Source organism: Eptatretus burgeri, chromosome 13, assembly GCF_056783735.1.
Source record: "Eptatretus burgeri isolate ZD-2024b chromosome 13, Ebu_testis_v1, whole genome shotgun sequence".
Taxonomy (NCBI): domain Eukaryota; kingdom Metazoa; phylum Chordata; class Myxini; order Myxiniformes; family Myxinidae; genus Eptatretus; species Eptatretus burgeri.
The window spans coordinates 66,462,396-66,480,131 of record NC_140973.1 but is presented as its reverse complement, the minus strand read 5'-3'; the positions used below and the strand labels follow the sequence as shown (position 1 = coordinate 66,480,131).

Genomic DNA, 17,736 nt, shown 5'->3' with positions numbered 1-17,736 from the left:
TTGTGTGCTTCCCTTACCCACATTGTAAATAAATCCCCTCTTGTTGAATGTCCCAGCTCGTCCTTGTCCTTTCTATCATTGGTTTACCGCGCTGCGAACGGGAATTAGGAGGCCTCATTGTTGCCATAATCGTGCAATTGTCCGGCAGGGTTCTGGTACTCTCCGCTCGGGGTACGACTCTGATCGCGCAGATCGTGCCGAGGGTGAATTTTCCCGGTAGTTTGACAACGTGGGTATTTAGGTATATTGAAATTGGCAATTGACCCTACCCCACGTGGTCGACCTATTGGCAATCTTCGGTCTGATAAGGGACCCGTGACCTTTCGGATTTATCTGAAAGGTACGACCTAAATTCCGGGTGTTCGGTAGAGCCGACTCTACTGCTCCCCCTCGTGCTCGCCACCACAACAATACCTCAATCATACTCTGAACATCTTTCAATACTTTCATCATTACAGTCTTCACAAAATAATCCAAAAACTTTTATTCCTCTTCTCAAACAGCTATTATCAGATTTGAGATGGTCTATTGGCAATGTATGTGTAACAGCAATAACAGCCAGGTGGGAGAAAAAAAACATTTTAACGAATACAAACTTCTACAAGTTGTAAATAAACCTCACATTACCAAATTAATAAATTATACTGCATAGAACAACATCAGCCTTTCTTGAGGGATCCTTTCATGCATAAAGCAATGCAGGAAAGAAATGTGACTGCATCACATGGTTCAAGTATTGGATTAAAGTTTTTATTTTTAACTCAGTTTCTCAAAAATAAAAAAAGATCAAAGTAAAGTATTTAAAATAAAATACATCAAGGGAATTATTTTTACAGGCAGCTGTTGTGGGTTTTTTTTTTTACCACTTACTGGTTGTGCTTAATTGTTGTCCCACTACCCCACTGTCAATTTAACCTTGCTCTTCTATGAGTCTCGCTCTTGTAGAGAAAAAAAAAACAGCAGTTAAAACTTGCCGGGGTTATTCAGGGAACTTGTACTGATAACCAGCAGAAGGCGAGTTCATGTCCCAACCGAATGCTAACCTATATCATCTTCACCTCACTGACTCATCACAATACCTGAGTGGGAAGAGTTTACACCTTTGCAAAGATCATAACTATACACAAAGTTCAAGTCAATCACATTCTTGTGACAATCTGCAAAACACTTTTGCTCTCCCATGTCATTTCCAGTGTACTTGGTACATTTTAACATAACAAAAACATCTTCCAAATCAATCAATCAACTTGTACATCATCTGAACCTCCAGAATGGAGGGAAGGTAATACAGTTTTGCTCTGCAGTAAAAACGTTATTGCAGCTCTTCAGCAATTCATATGCCTTTTCATTTACATGAGTACAAAATGTACAAACCCCATGGTCACTGCACCACTGGTGTACAACATCAATATCAAGTATTTCCATCAGTACTACAAACCGAATTGCATAAATATGAAAAACAAAGTGTAAAATTATACACACCCAAGATAAATAAATGATGGCACAGAAAAGGCACATTTTTTTGGGTTTGTTTTGTTAAAAACAATTCGTTTTAAAAATAAAAAAAATCTTATAAAATGCGGGAAACAGTGGACATCTGATCATTAAAACCGTGTCGGAAAAAATTTATCAGCTCTACTTTTGTTAAAAACCAAACATGCTTCATCATTGTCTTTGCAGTTCAAACTTTGCCGTCCAACACCATCTTCATTCCAGCTCAGGTATCCCACTCCTGACACCAAATGTTAAGATTTGAACAAGGCTTTTTTGTATAAAAAGTTCAAAACCCTCAAAACTTTTAATCCTCCCATTGTTGTTGAAATGTCCCATGCTGATCAACATTAATTATACAGTGCAGTATTTTCTTGTATTGGTAAAAACATTTCATTTGGACCGTTTCTTAAAGAACTGCGATCAAACGCCGTCCTCACAGACAGTGTTCACCACACGCAGAAATGTACGGCATCAGTTTGGCCTGCAAACCGCTTCCTTGGACATCTTCTCCAGCAGCCATATCAGAGGAAAATGAAGGTAACAAATGACAATAACACATGGACATTATAAAAAGTCTCAATGGCAACTTTGACAAAATTTGTATTTTCAATGTTGCCCTCTCCTACATTATTCCCAATTCTAGCAATAGAAAAATTTTCAAATCCACATTGTCACTATTAGATAACAGTCCAAGGTACTGCACTGGGCTCTTGTTTAGTTCATCAGAAGATACCAAATGATTAAGAGGAATAGGCAGGGCCAGGAGAGCTCACCTGGTCTTGGAGGGTATTTTTGTTTGCTTTCTGCCTCCGCAAATCTGACTTGATGAAAACTGGAGAGAAACGAATGAATATCAGAGCTACAATCACATTAAGATGGTATCTCCACAAAGCATATTCTCGCTGGTGTGATGGAGGAGGAATCACAATTTTAAAACTTGAGACATTTATACAGAAACAACATTTTCATCATCATCTCCCTTTCTCAATTTCCCTTTGCTGTCCCACTTTTCCTCCAAGCTCCTGCAAACATTCTCACCTCTCTATTTCTTACCAGCCCTCCTCCATCCCCTTCCTTTTCCATTTTCTTTCATTATCTCTTCTCCTTTACATGTGCAAGATAAACATCACCCATTTTCTTCAGCTGCGCTTATTACCCTGCGCTCGCGAAATGAAAAGCGGGAATAAGCGATCGGTAGCGTACGGACATACGTCGTATGTATGCCACACGTACATATGTCGTAAGTACACCGTACATACAGGTCTCCATTTCGTTAAAAGCGTACATCGAAAACCATTCATTGGAGGAAAGTGAAACTTTACCACGTTACATGACCATGTGATATAACGGTCACTCTTTTGAGGTCAACAATTTTCATCTGATTGACTTGAAATTTGAACAGAATAGCCATATCCCCTCACTGAATTCAATCACCAATTATTGTTGAGCTCAACATAGGCCATAAAGTCAATACAGGCCAAATTTTTGAAATCCTCAATTTTCATCCGACCACCGTCCACACCTTCCAATGACAACATTCTTGCTCGTCCTGGACAATTACCTTTCCACCATTCCCTATCAAGCAATGGCAACTATTGTCCTGCGAAATTTCAATGATGATCTATCAACAGCCAGCTCATCCAGAGTGCTCGAGTTCATGTCTTCCAAAGGATTCTCACAACTCGTGAAAGTGTCCACCACAGACTCGGGTTCTTGACTGGATCACATCCACTATAACAGCACTACGACCCGCACTTTTATGGATATAGTAGATACGTACTACTCAGATCATGTTGCAACCTATGTTTCCCTACCTGTATCATCTGCATCAGTCAAGCCAATCCACTAAAGGTGAAGTTTATCACAGACGAAATAAATTTTGACAACAATGACCGTCATGTGTAACATGGTCTGGCAGCCACATTGGATCTGAAGGAAAATCTTCGTAGGAGAAACCACTTAACCGAACAATGCAAAATTTAACAAATTGATCAACTTTAATCAATTTAACTCATCCCCTCTTCCTGCCCAGGCTGGAGTTCCTCAAGGCAGTGTTCTGGGCCGTGCTTTTTCTGGTTTTCATCAATGATCTCTGACTCTGGAAAATCCTCTATAATCTCTTTGCTGATGACTCCACCCTCTGCCATACCAAAATCTCACACTCTCACTATGTCTCTCGGGAAGGACCGTATGGAAAACCCCCCATCTACTTTCTCAATCTTCTTGAAGAAGTCCTTTCATTCAAGCTTTTGGGTTTCACTATCTGCCATGATCTTTCCTGGGAAAGCCACATTTCCAAGTTGGCCTCCAAAGCCAGTCGCTGACTGGGCATCCTCTGTCGTGCAAAGTCCTTCTTTGGCACACCTGAGCCCCTGACCATGTACAAAGCTTTCATCCGCAGCCTAATGAAGTATTGCTTTCCCATCTGGGCTGCTGTTCCCACCTTGCACCTTTCTCAGCTTCACGCTGTGGAAACCAAGGCTTTTAGGATCGTTGGTATCTCCTGTGATGAAAGTGAGTCTGGGTCTCTCACTTTCTCACCGCAGGCAGTTCGGTGGTCTGTCTTCAACAGTCTCTTCTCAGGACTCCCCCCCCCCTCCCGCTCTGTCTGTGATCTGTCCTCCCCCCCCCCATATTTCTGCAGGGTGCTCAAGGTCTGCCAGAAACCCCTTCAGGTGAAACTACCAAAATCAAGAATCACTGCTCACCTTCACACTTTCATTCCTCTTTTTTCTTGCCTCTGGAACAAACTCCCACACTGTCATTCATCACTCCCACTCTTCCCTCCAGGTCTACAAAGCAACTGTTCCCCACCATCTCTTATCCTCCCCAATCCAAAACCATGATCTTTTCTCTCCCCGTTAATCCACCCCAAACCCACTTCCTTCACATTCCCTGCTTTCCTTCCTGGAAGTCCCTGTAGTGTCTATCTTGTTTACGCCGTGTACCCCGCCCCATCCCTCTTCCTTCCACAGATCTCCTAAAATCTCTGTTCCCCACTGTTTTGTGCTTCCCTCTCTCACCCCTCATGTCTCCTGCTCCCCTTGTCGTACATTCGGTGTGTTAGCTCTTATACAAGCCTCAATATTGTATTAAAAAAAACAATATCGATAGGAAATATGGTTTGATAAAGATGATGTCATCGGTCACGTGGTCTGGCAGCCATATTGGATCAAAGAAACAAAAACCTCAAAAAACAAAAGTTGGCTCACACCAAGTCCTTCTCAAGGCTGCGTAGAGTATGTATTGAATGAATACCATCTAATTTTTATTGGGTGTAGTGCTCGTAGAGGAGCTGCAACCCATCACACGCACACATGCGGACAAATGCACAAGCCAACACCAGACTCGACTTCAGCCAAAACCTTTGAAGTAACATTTTCAGCAATAAGACATCTAATCATCCCCCATAATCACCTGACTAGTCCCCTTCTGATTGTCACCTTTTTCATTTGCTCAATGAAAGTTTGTATGCAACACAATTTTCTCGATTATGATGTCAGAGAGCCAAACAATGCATTGAGGAACAAGAATGATGAACTCAAATCATCCTGGCCAAGTGGTTAATACCTCAAGCAATAAAAATGCTTCAAGATTATTTCTTCTACAGGTTGACTTCATCGATAAACCACTAATTTTAACAAACCTTTTCTGTAAATTATATTAGGCATTGTTTGAGGTAGTCTTGTCTTCCTCTCCTTGTTTACTTTCTTCAGCCTGCTCTTCCATGAGCCTTGACTTTGTCAATAAGTAAATAAACAAAACATGCACTCTTGGAGGTCAATGGTAAATGACATGAAGGAGAATAGCTTATTGCAGAGTTTAGTGGTATTCATTTCAGCACTTCACACCTAAATCACAAACGGCATGAAACCCAAATGCTTCCCGTTTGCTTCCTGCTTCCCAAAGTATTGTACAATTGCTGTTCTGATAAAGAAAACTAAAGTGAAAAATGGAATAAAACGAAGGAGTATTCGAGAGTTGACAACCTGCAATTTCACTGTGCACGTGGCTTACTGACCCCTGCTGGGGGATGGGGGGTATTACTAGCCACAGGTGTAAAATGAATTTCCCCCAACTCCAGAACGCACCCACTGCAGAACCCTTCCCAAAGCTGCCCCAGAGGGAGCGGGTGTTTCTAGTCAAAAACAAACATCACAGTTTCAACTCGAACAGCAGACAGTAGAGTTCATCCCGCCAACAGGCGAAACAGTTTACGGTTTGTATCCCACTGATAGTCTGGATCTGCTTCCAGACCTAAACCAAAACTGAATAGGTTTGTTCTTGTCATCGACCCAATTCATCAATCAAGCTTCGTCATAATCCGTCCACAGCTTCAAATATCATGAATTATATCTCATTTTGGCCTTATCTCTCAATGGTGAAGAAACACTTTTTTTAAATTCTTGTATATTTTTTGAAATACATGCTCTAAGCTCATGGAAGAGCCATGACACAGAACAAATCAGGCCAACACAACAAAGGATACAGCAGGAAGGAGAAAGGGGAAACCCCAACAGCAGTGCGGAGGGAGAAAGCAGATGGAGACGGACAAACAAGGGATGCAGGAAATGACGAGCGGTTAAGGGAGAACACAAAGGGTGGACAAGATGGATACATAAGCAAAGTTTTGGGAAGCGTGCGGGGTGGTTTAATGGGAGAAAAGATCACGATTTTGGATGGGGGATGATGGACTTGAGATGGTGGTGAACAGTTACCTTCAAGACCTGGAGGGAAGAATGAGATTGAAGAGAGTATGGAAGGTGGTTCCACAGGCAGGAAGAAAAAACAAAAAACAAGAGGAAAAAAAATTAGTGGAGGTGAGCAGTGGTTCTAGATTTAGGCGGTTTCACTAGAAGAGGGTTGCCGGTGGACCAAGTCCGTCTTGCAGATACCTGAGGGGGACAAAGCACGGAGAGGGCAGAGGATGCAAGAAGACAAGAGACCACCAACCTGTCGGCAAAAACAAAGTGATAGGCCCATCGACTAATTCTTCATCAAAATCTAATCAATTTGTCCTCATCACACACTCAACCTGGCCACCATGGTTTGTCTGAATCCAGACATAACTTTTTGAGATATCCTGGTAACAGACATAGAAACAAACAAACACAGACAAAGAGGGGGTGAAAACCACCTCAGTCCACCTTCGTTGGCAGAGGTAATGTGGGGAGGAAAAAAAAAAATCGAACAGGTGAATTTCGTTTGCCAGCAATGAAAACAATGAATGTTAATTATAAAATACAAACCTGTAAGAATGCTTCCGAGCAAAAGGAAGCTACAGATGAAGACGTTTCCTTCAGTGGGTGAATAATCTGTGATGAGCTTCCCTTGTACAAGTGTGAAAATAATTCCAAATGCCTGCAAGAGGTCATAAAACAAATTGGACTTCCACGTGAAATTTACAGCAATCCATATTTTTATACCAAGTTCTCTTAATCAAGAGGTTTTAAAACGTTTTAAAGTCTTCCAAGTGGAGGCTAAAGAAAATGTGAAAAACAAAAGAACATCAATGAATAAATAACATGTTCAAGGCATCAAACTTGACCGAGACATAATGGATTGGCAGACAGCCTCGCAGATCCACAGGCAGTCGGAGGCCAACACAGTCCGCTGCTGGACAGCCAGCACGATGCAGGGTGACTGAAAATAATCCAATGGGAAAGCAATTTTGTCGTTTCACTGATTTTAAGCACATCCCAAACACACCAGGTTTGCTAATCTGCTGAAATTTTACGCACGCCTCACTTGGTACATCAGCGCTTTGGGGGGAAAACGATGCAAATCCTTTTGTAACTCAACTTCACTGACGTGCGTGCGTGTCACGTTCAAATGAAATAGCTGCACGTACAAACCTGTGCGGAAGCATTAAGTAGGCCAGAGGAGGTTCCTTCCGATTCCGGGTAGGTGAGCTCAGCTGCAAACTCGAAACCTAGCGGCAGATAGCCAGTCATGCAGAAACTGACAGGGATACGCCGTAATAAAGTGGTTACACAAACAGGCAGAATCTGATCCGGCTCTTACATACACCCAGAATATTGGGCTTGCCAGAATGAATTAGAAATTTATTCAAACCATTCTCTCGAGCCCTTCATCAATCATTGAATGAGGGGCTCAGGAAGCACTGTAAACATTCTATCTGACAATCTTAACATTGGCTTTAAAATCCTATCAGCTTGAACAGGTATGGAAAAACGTTTTTAGTACCCCCATCCCCCGCCCCCACCCCCCCCCCACCCCAAGTAGCAACCAGATTGCTGGAAATGTTGATGAGACTATTTCGACAGGGAAAAGGTTTTTTATTGAGTAATAAAAATCCATTTGTGGATCACAGACAGGATGGTGTGTGGCAAACCCATACTGTTGGTCAAGATGCAGAAACAGTCAGTGGGGCACGTGATTCCTAGTTATGGTTGCCTTTCTTCGCTGAAGATGGCCGTTCCCACTTGACAGCAGAACAACCCAGGTGTGCGAATTTGTTACAGTGTAGGGGGTGCTGTCCGCACAGCAAGCACAGCTGATGCAGCGAGCAGTGCAATCTGGAATAGTGAAGTAGACCAGACCACTTCCTACCTGCAGTTTAAGGCAGGAATTTGTAATTTGTTCAGGATGCCGGTGAACAACTCTCCTGCTGTTCATCAAAAGACACCGTGGGATCTTTCATGTCCACCAGATAATGCTAGCAGAAGGGATACCTGACACAACACCCGACCTGTGAAACACCAACACAATCCTACAGGTTTGTAGTCAGGTCAGGATTCAAACCCAGACTAGTCAGCTCAGAGGCAGGTTTGCTACATCTGCACCATCCTGTCAGACATGGTTTCTGGTGCCATAACAGAAAGGAATCCATATTGGATATAACCCCCGCTTCATATAACTTTGCCTTCAATGGCATCACATTCGTGTCTGTACGCTTACCCGAGTGCTCCTGCCGTGACAAAGATGGTAGGTAGGCTGATATCCAACGTAAAGGTGAAAAAGACCATCCCAGCAAATGTTAAGATGTACACAAAGAGTGTTGTCTGCCTGGAAAACACCGGAGAAAACAGAAAAGTCATGGCACAAGGTCCTTGGATGCTCTGTTAAGGGATTCCTTCTTTCAATCTGTTCATATATAACCTCCCTGGAAGTGGTGGCCTTCGCTGCATGGTAGAAGGATCTGCAAGTTTGGGAATATCCTCGAGTCTACAGAGGTGTCTTAACGATGTCATTATTAAAAAAAATACTTATCTAAGCGACCAACCACTCCAATCGCAATAGGAGTCAGGATTTGTTGCTCGACATTCGAGTTATCTTTAAGCAAGTGGGTCAGTGTCCTATGGCAACATCAGAACACAAAGGTTTGTTCAACTTAGGTTCTGAATGAGACAGCTACCCATACGCATGGCTTTCTCAGCACCATATTTGTGTTTCCAGTTCTCTCTGCCAATGTCATTATTTCTCTCTCAATGTGTAAGGAAGAAATGTAATGGGAATGGTAGAACGTTGTGACCAATGTGCAGTTATGGCTCACAATCGGAACCAAATTACGAACTTTCCTTGCCTAACACCCAGACCGAGTGATTTATTTTTGACATGCAGTTTTAACACGAAGTTTCTCTCTTATAGTTAGCTTTCCTCTTGGGATTTTTAATAATTAATTTTCCTGCTCATTGCTGTTGATATATTTCTCAATCTCTCCCACATCAAAATCCATCAGCATCTCTACTTGTAGTTGCAACCATTCAATGTTTCTGATGGCAGTTGTTCATCATTCCCTCTCCCCCCCCCCCCCACTCCCCTGAATCCCTCTCATAGCTATTCCTTTTGCAAATAAAAAAAGAAAGATAGATGTTGTGTAGAGCACGATACTTGCAAAATCCAGAAAACAAATTTGACATTAACAATAATTGGTGGTTGAATTCAATGACCAAATATGCAACTCTTCGAATTTCAGGTCAATCCGATGGAAATGGACAATTTTAGAAATTCGGCCTATGTTGACCTTTTTGTTCGTGTCGACCTCAAAAATAATTGGCGGGTTGAATTCAGTGACCTGAAATATAAATTCTCTTCAAATTTCAAGTTAATCGGATGAAAATTGAGGATTTCAGAAATACCACCTGAGTTGTTGACCTTTCGGTCTATGTTGACCTCAAAACCAATAGACTACTTGTTTATGCCAAACTACCATGTGGTGAAGTTTCGTGAAGATCGGATTAAAAAATGTGACCTGTAAGTGACAGACAGAGACAGACAAACAGACAGACAAACAAAATTGACTAACCAATATACTTGAAAAATGTTCGATTTTCACAAGTAACGAACTCTCAATTGTGACAAATCTCACACCATGTGAAAGGTCCATATGGCAAACCCTCTGATCTACTTCCTTAACAATAATCTTGAGAAAGTTCATTCATTCAAACTCCTGGATGTTACTATCAGCCATGATCTTTCTTGTGCAAACCACATTTCAAAGTTGGCCTACAAACCCAGTCGCCAACTGGGCATTCTCCGTTGTGAAAAGTCCTTCCTTGGCACACCTGAACTCCTATCCACTTAAAAGGCCTTCATCCACAGCTTGATGGAGTACTGCTCTACCCTGACCCACACCTTGGAAACAAAGGCCTTCAAGATAACTGGTATTTTCCACGTTGAAGCTGAGTCTATGTGACTATCATTTCGCCATCACAGACAGATCAGTGGTCTTGCACGTCTGCCCTTTTTGTACTTTGTCCCCCCAGGTTTCTGTTGGGTGCACGCATTCCACCATCAACCCCCTTATAATGAAACTCCCTAAATCCAGAATCACTGCTCACCTCGATTCATTTGTTTTGCTTTTATCCCACCGGTGGAATCAACTTAAGGTAGTTGTTCGCCACCATATTAGACATCCCCCATCCCACCAGGTAGCCGTTCACCCACCACCATCTCAGACCGTCCTCCATCCAAAACCACTGTCTTTTCTACTCCTATTGACCCCCACCCCAAAGACCACCTCCTTCCAAATTTCCAGTTTTTCTTTCCTGGGAGTTTTCTTGTGTATCCATCTTGTCCACCTGCTCCCCATACCCATTGTTTGTCCAAGTCTTCCTCCATTATGTCCTTCAACTCCACTTTGATGTCCCTCCCTCTCTCCACAATTCTTTGTTCTGTTGCATCCTGGATCCATTCAGTGCTCTAGCTCTTCCATAAGCCTTGACTTTGTACACAAAAAAACCCTCCATTGATAATAAGGTTAAACAAAATGTGGAGGAGAATTAATGTTATCATGTCACACTGCATCCGTTTCAATTATAGTGGGTTGCCCGAGCCGACTGGTTCAGCCGAGCATTTAATCCAAAAGAAACGGAGCAGAAAACCAAAGCATCTTGGCTCATAATTGCAGTGAACAAAATCCCGGCGGTGTGTATGAAACGCAACAAAGATAAAACACAGCTTTAGATAATGAAATTTAATCCTCACTTGTACGTCTTGGTTTTATCCAGCCATAGGCCACAGATAATGGAACCAACCATTCCCATTAGCACAATGGTGAGGCCAATCCATCCAGCCATGACTTCTTGATGCTGCCAAGAAAAAGAAAAAAATAATAATGCATAATTATGGTAAAACTGGATTGACAGCTTATCTGGAACATAGTGCACTGTTGCCAGATGTGGCAATCCTTTGATTAGTCAATCAACAACGGCAGGTGACAGTTTGTTCAACAAACCAAACATGACGCAGCACACACTCTGGACCACCTCCACCCACTTCCCATCAGCTTCTCTCTTTCCCATTTATATCCCCCCCCCCCCCCCACCAAGAGAGAATGACCACGAAGGTTACTTCAACAAATAGCTCACGTTTGATTCCAAATCCAATTGTAAATGAACAGGAAATAAATTATATATATATATATATATATATATATATATATATATATATATATATATATATATATATATATATATATATATATGTGATAAAAAACACATGCCCAGACCAGGATCGAACCCAAGTCCTCTGGAAAACCAAACCCATACCAGTGCTCTGCTATCTGGGCAACCCACAGGCTGACCACGCAATTCTCCCACAAATAGATACCACTAGTACGGTTTTCCAGAGGACATGGGTATGTAATTTTTCATATATATATATATATATTTATTTATTTCCAAATCCGGAAGCAACTGGAAAATTTTCACACTCCAGCGATCACTTATTGCACGTCAAAGACTCACCTCAACGTTATAATCTGTTCCCCTTTTACACAAACAACTTTTGGAATACATAGCTCACCTCCACAAACATCACACAATCATGTCTTGTATCGTAACCACTATGTTCTGTATCCTGTCCGAAGCATTCCAGCGTTAACCTCCCAATATACCCCAGTAGCCCCCAACACACATGCGAAGAATTTGTGAGATTTATTCACCTTGGAGATGTAGAGTCTGGGGTTGATTCTTGACCTGCCTCCCAAGGGTCATCCTGGAGCTTTGCAGGCAGGGTGTTCCATCAACCAGTGCACCATCCGTCTGAGGGGACGTTAAGCCAGGCCTGTTTGGTCTCATTTGATGGTGGATGTCAAAGATTCCAAAGAACCTTTTGAAAAGAGTATGCCTTTTTGTACATACTCCTTTCAGGTCAGGCCAGATTCGATCTGAGACTTGCCACAGGTACCATGTAAACCTGAACCAACCTGTTCCATGGTCGGGTTGTCAGCGAGTAAACCGTCTTCCCCACCAGGTTTCCTGGTGAGGAGGGTGTATGATATGGACACACAGCAGGATTAAAAATAAAACCCGTTAAAGTGTGGAGGAGCTCCTTGTGAGCCAACGGCCATCCATTTCTGCGGACGTCCTTCTACAGTTGGGTTCCTATTTATTAAGAGGTTGGTCGCAGGATTTGCACTCCGGCCACCGTAAAACACAAAAACGCAAAGAAATCTGAAAACCCACTCTGTGGGAGTACCTCCCGTGCAGCTGTCCTCCGCAGGGCAGCTCATCAGATAACGGAATTGGGGCAAAGCCTTTGGGACCCCCACTCTTTGATAGGAGGGAAACCAAGGGGTAACCTTCAAGGGTCAGATTTCAGGAGTGTGTGTCAGGGTGGTGCTGAGGTGTCATACACCAGATGGCGGTCTCCTTGGGTTAACCTGAGGCGAGTGATCTCAACGTGAAGGACACATTCTATGCCACGCTCAAGTCTGTGGTTGACCAGTGCCCCAGGTGAGATACACTTCTCGTCTTGGGGAATTTCAATGCATCGACTGCAACTGATAGGGATGGTTATGAGACATGTGTTGGTCCCCATTCATCTGGAACTGTGAACCAGAATAGCACTAAGTTCCTTGACTTTGCGTGGCCGGTTCATGGTTTCAGCGCCTACATGCTCATCGCTGGACTTGGTATTCCAATGCTGGCGGTGTGGCAAAGGAGATTGACCATGTCCTCGTTGATGGTCGCTGGAGGATGATCCAGAACTGCAGGGTCTCCAGGAGTGCTCAGTTCCTCAATACCAACCACAGGATTGTGGTAGCAACTCTGAAGTTGCATTTTAAATCCAGGAGAATGGTACCATCGCAGCTTAGGCTGGATGTTGGCAATCTCAAGGATGAGAGAGTAGCTGAGGAGTTTGCGAACAAGCTGAGTGGGGAGTTGGGGGGGGGGTCTGGGTGCTTTGGGGAATCCTGAAGAGTTGTGGAGTGCCTTTAAGGTTAACATCCTTGATGTTGCCGGTGGATGTCTTGGAACTCACCGGAGGGCGAAGAATCATTTTGCCTCTCAAGGGACACTGGATACCATTGACCAGAGTCGCAGGGCCAGGCTGAATGGCAGAGCTGAGCTGTTCAGGGAGTTGAAGTGTAAAACTGTACGTGCGCGGACGGTGGACAAGGAGGCCTATGTGCGAGTAGAGAATCACATGTGGTCAAGTGATTCTTGTCCTGCTTAGAAAGAAATCCACACATTGCGTTCCTCCAAGCCCGTCCCTCGGTGTACTGCAGATAGAGCAGAGTGTGGAAGGCTCTTGACAGAGGAATCCGAAGTGAAGGCCCGCTGGGCCGGTTAGTTTGAGCGGCTGTACCAGGCTGATCTACCAGCTGTTGAGTTGGATGTCAGGGGTGTTGCTATCCCTATTCCTGACCCTCCAATCAACTGTGATCCACCTTCGTTTGTGAAAACACAGGCTGTGGTGAACCAGTTGAAATGGGGTAAAGCTCCTGGGATTTGTGGCATCCATGCTGAACTTCTCAAGGCTGGTAGAAATGCTGTACTCATGTCGTTGCATGCAGTTCTGTGCTCTGCCTGGAACACAGACATCATCCTAAATGACTGGAAGAGGGGCCTCGTTATCCCTCTCTGGAAAGGAAAGGGTGATCACCAGGACTGCAACAACTTCCGAGCGGTGACGCTGCTCTCAGTGCCGGGCAAGGTCTTTGCTCGAATAATTATTGATAGGATTCGCCACCATCTGCTTGAGCACCAGCATCCAGAGCAGTCAGGCTTTACACAAAAGAGGTCAATGATTGATTGTATCCTTGTTCTTCGGGTCCTCACCGAACGCAGATGACAGTTTCGGCAGGGGCTGCTTGCAGCCTATGGTGATCTCTGTAAAGCGTTCGATTCAGTGAATCGGGATGCCCTCTGGAGGATTCTTGGTCTTCGTGGGGTGCCACCAAAACTGATCGATCTGTTGTCTGAACTATACTGTGGTACTAAGTGTGCTATGAGATGTGGTGGTACCATCTCTGACTTATTTCCAGTTGTTACTGGAGTTCGTCAGGGATGTGTACTTGCCCCCATACTTTTCAGCACTTGTATCGACTGGATTCTGGGGAGGATGTCAGAGAGATCAACCTGCAGTGCATCGTTTGGGAATGTCAAGATCTTTGACCTTGATTTTGCAGGCGATGCAGTCATCTTTGCAGAGACTCTGAATATCCTTTTGTGGGCCCTTGAGATGCTGAATGAGGAGTTGGAGCCACTGGAATTATGGGTTTCCTGGGTCAAAACTAAGATCCAGGCTTTCAATGACATCTTGGATGCCGCTATCTTTTCTTTACCTGTTTGTGGTGAGGATGTTGAGGTCACGGAGAGATTCACTTATCTTGGCAGTGATATTCCTGTCTCTGCTGGCTGTGAGTCAGAGGTCAATAGACGTCTGGGTCGAGCCTGGGGAGACACGGATTGAATGGATCATGGGGTGTGGTGCTGTCGGTCCATTGCGGGAGGACGAAAGTCCGAGTATTCAGGTCCTTGGTGCTTCCAGTGTTGCTCTGCGGATGTAAGACTTGGACTCTGACCAGGGATCTGAGATAGAAACTTAATTCCTTTGGTACCAGGTCTCTTCGGAGAATCCTTGGCTATCGCTGGTCGGACTTTGTTTCCAAGGAGTGGTTGCTGAGGGAGACTCAAATGAGATTTGTTACCTACATAGTCCGTGAGCGTCAGCTGCTGCTGTATAGACATGTGGCTCATTTTCCTGAGGCTGATCCTGCTCACCAGATTCTCTCAGTGAGAGGGCCTCGTGAATGGAGGAGGCCAATGGGTCGACCATGTACATCGTGGTTACAGCAGGTTGATCGGCATCTCAAGGAGATGGGGATGGGCAAGGCATCTGCCTAGGGGGTGGCCAGACAGAGGCCCTTGGAGTCCTGGCGAAAAGTGAACGCAGCAACGCACTGCTCTGGCGCATGCTCCTTTTAAAATTTTTGGCCATTGAGACCAAGACCTGACCTTTTTGTACCAGTACAGTGTACTGGCCAATTTCTAAATTCCTTCTCTTATCTGCTGCTGACCTCACGGAAAGGTCGTTTTGTTTTCCATTTATTTTGTATGTAGCCTGAGGCTGTTGGTTGCATCATTGCTGGGAGCGTCACTGTGCCCCGTTTCCAGAAATCTGGTTCTCATTTTGCCGACCACGAAGGATGACTGGCTGAGTCAACCCACCTGTTGTTATTTCCCGACGTGACGGACTCAAACTCAATGCCCTAAAATCTTAAACCAGCTGTCTTAACCATTTAGCCAACATCAGACTTAGGGCAATGTTAAACCACTCAGTGAATTTCCTCAACACAAATTTACTTTGGTACCATAAGGACCTGCCTTTGTGCAGGTAATGCATGATCACAATGAAGGCAGGACCGGTATCGTTGAATCAGGATGATATGAAATCATCATCGCAGGCACTTTTCTTTTAAACCGGACAGTCAACAATACATGCAAGATAACGGTTCTCTTAAAATATATTAAAGAAAACAAACTTTACTTCTTTTAACTACAGTTTCTAAAGCTCGTGGAAGAGCATGCACACGACTTGATATCAGACTACAAGGCTACATACCCGAATACACGGATACAGGTACAGATATAAAAACATGTCACAAGTGTAGGAATCAGTATTTCCTGCACAAACGAGCAATGCAATATGGCACCAGCCATGTCGAGGATGTAACGTTGTCTGCACCACCGACGTCCTCACTGCCCATGACATTAACAATGCAGACATGGCGTATTTTTTGAGCATCTTTGTGCTCAAGGAATCTTGTTTCGTAGAGGAAAGGGTTTCATCTCACCTGCTCCATCAACTCCTTCAGCAGTGATCAGAGAAGAATAGTGTGGCATGATTCTCGATACTCTACATGTTGAAGATTATGACGTCAATGGCGGCAACTCACAGTCATGTGGCATTGCAAACATGATTTCAATCGCTGCATGGTGCGATTGGAATAATCGTATCCATATACCTTTGAATACAGACATTGAAAACCATTGATTGCGATATTTAGCGTATCTGTACCTGTGTATTGGTGGGAACGAACTTCCCTGAACACACTGGGTTGCGACGGCATCATCTAGTGGCAGCACTTTCTTCGCCAAAGTCAGCAGGATATTTTTAGAGAGAAAAACTCCCTTCTTAGGGGATTCCAACCAACAGGGTTTATCCATGCTCTATCCTCCAAATGCTATCTAAAGTGAGGAAGCAGCACATACCATTTTTTAAATCTTTGGTATATAGGTAGGCCAGGGCCAGGTTTAAACCGCCTACCTCCCCGACTCCAGAGTGGACGCTCCAACCACAATGCCACTGGCTGGTAATCTGGTACTTGTTTTAATTTTTCACAAAATTACGAAGTCTTTGGAGAGCTATCGCCCAACACCCTGGCAAAATTCCAAACTCCTGCCCAAACCTAGAAGGGGGGGGCACTGCATCAGCGGCACAGCTGCACCCCCAGAAAATAATGCTAACCACAGCCATGTGCTGCATATGAAAGAAGAAGAAGCAGGTCCAAACACCAGAATGTCTAACTTGCACTCAATCATCAGTAACTTCCATTGATCTTTGTACTTTGGTGAATAAAACTGTAGAATACACACAAGGAACGGTAAAAGCAAACCTACGCGGTAATGGTGAATGATCATCCGATTCAGCAACGTTGACACGGAGTAAAACGATCCCGTATTGATTCCTGGAACAAAAAAAAAAAAAGAATAAAAAAAAATAACAAGGAGAAATTCCATCAAAACCTATTATTGTGACGTGCCACGACACCTTCAGCGAGATCTTGCAGGTCAAGAGAAAATGGCAAAAATAAATTCACGAGTAAAGGCAAAAGGTTACAGATGAAATGTTCAATAGAGCTTTCATTGTTTACAAGTACAAAAAGGAGTTTTAAATCAGAATTTTATCCTAATCAGAACACGAGAGTGCAGGTAATAGGTACCTTGGCATTCCAAAGCACTTTGTACAAAAAGAACCCGCAATGTTGAGTGGGCAATTAACACCTGCAGATGGACAAATTATGGGTATTCAGTGTCATTGAAAGACAAGTATAAATTAGTGTCTAAAGATAAAAGTTGGCACTTTTATCGAGATGGTGTTAGCATTATTTATAACCGACTTGAAGCCCTATCGTGCATGATTATATTCCTGTATTGTAGGTAAAGTGTACTAGTAATAGGCGTCCGCAACCATCCTTGACCATGTTGTGGAACGTCGACCGAGGCCCTCACTTTTTCACCTTTATTCGCTTTTAAATTCGTTTTCTCCGCAACTGCTCGAGTGATCGACACAAATCTTTCAACATGGGAGCGCCTATCCATGGAGAATGTTTTGACAAAGTCACATGATGATTGGATGGAAAATGAGGCATGATGATACATGATGATGTTGAAAATAAATAAATTCTGTTTTTTTGCAGGCAGGCATGGGTTGTCGGGTGTTTCACGTATCAGGAATAAAACGGCCTCGACCCAGTCTCGCTCGGCC

At 43.6% G+C, this 17,736-nt stretch overlaps 1 protein-coding gene across 2 annotated transcripts in view; it reads right to left on the bottom strand.

The window, feature by feature from the left end:
* Positions 1-469: 469 nt before the first annotated feature.
* Positions 470-17,736, bottom strand: part of LOC147014691 (choline/ethanolamine transporter flvcr2a-like) — a 42,071-nt gene continuing 24,804 nt past the window's right edge. Inside the window, exons 4-10 of one of the 2 annotated variants that reach the window (XR_015050408.1) lie at positions 16,869-16,936; positions 10,945-11,048; positions 8,416-8,523; positions 7,350-7,426; positions 6,744-6,855; positions 2,268-2,326; positions 470-1,998 (exon numbers count right to left, since the gene is read on the bottom strand). Coding sequence is in view for 1 of the 2 variants with exons in the window: in XM_085850680.1 (XP_085706806.1) it covers positions 1,966-1,998; positions 2,268-2,326; positions 6,744-6,855; positions 7,350-7,455; positions 8,416-8,523; positions 10,945-11,048; positions 16,869-16,936 (590 nt within the window). In the remaining variant the exon portion in view is untranslated. Of the gene's footprint in view, positions 1,999-2,267; positions 2,327-6,743; positions 6,856-7,349; positions 7,456-8,415; positions 8,524-10,944; positions 11,049-16,868; positions 16,937-17,736 lie in introns of both variants that reach the window. The other variant, XM_085850680.1, reaches the window with a different exon arrangement.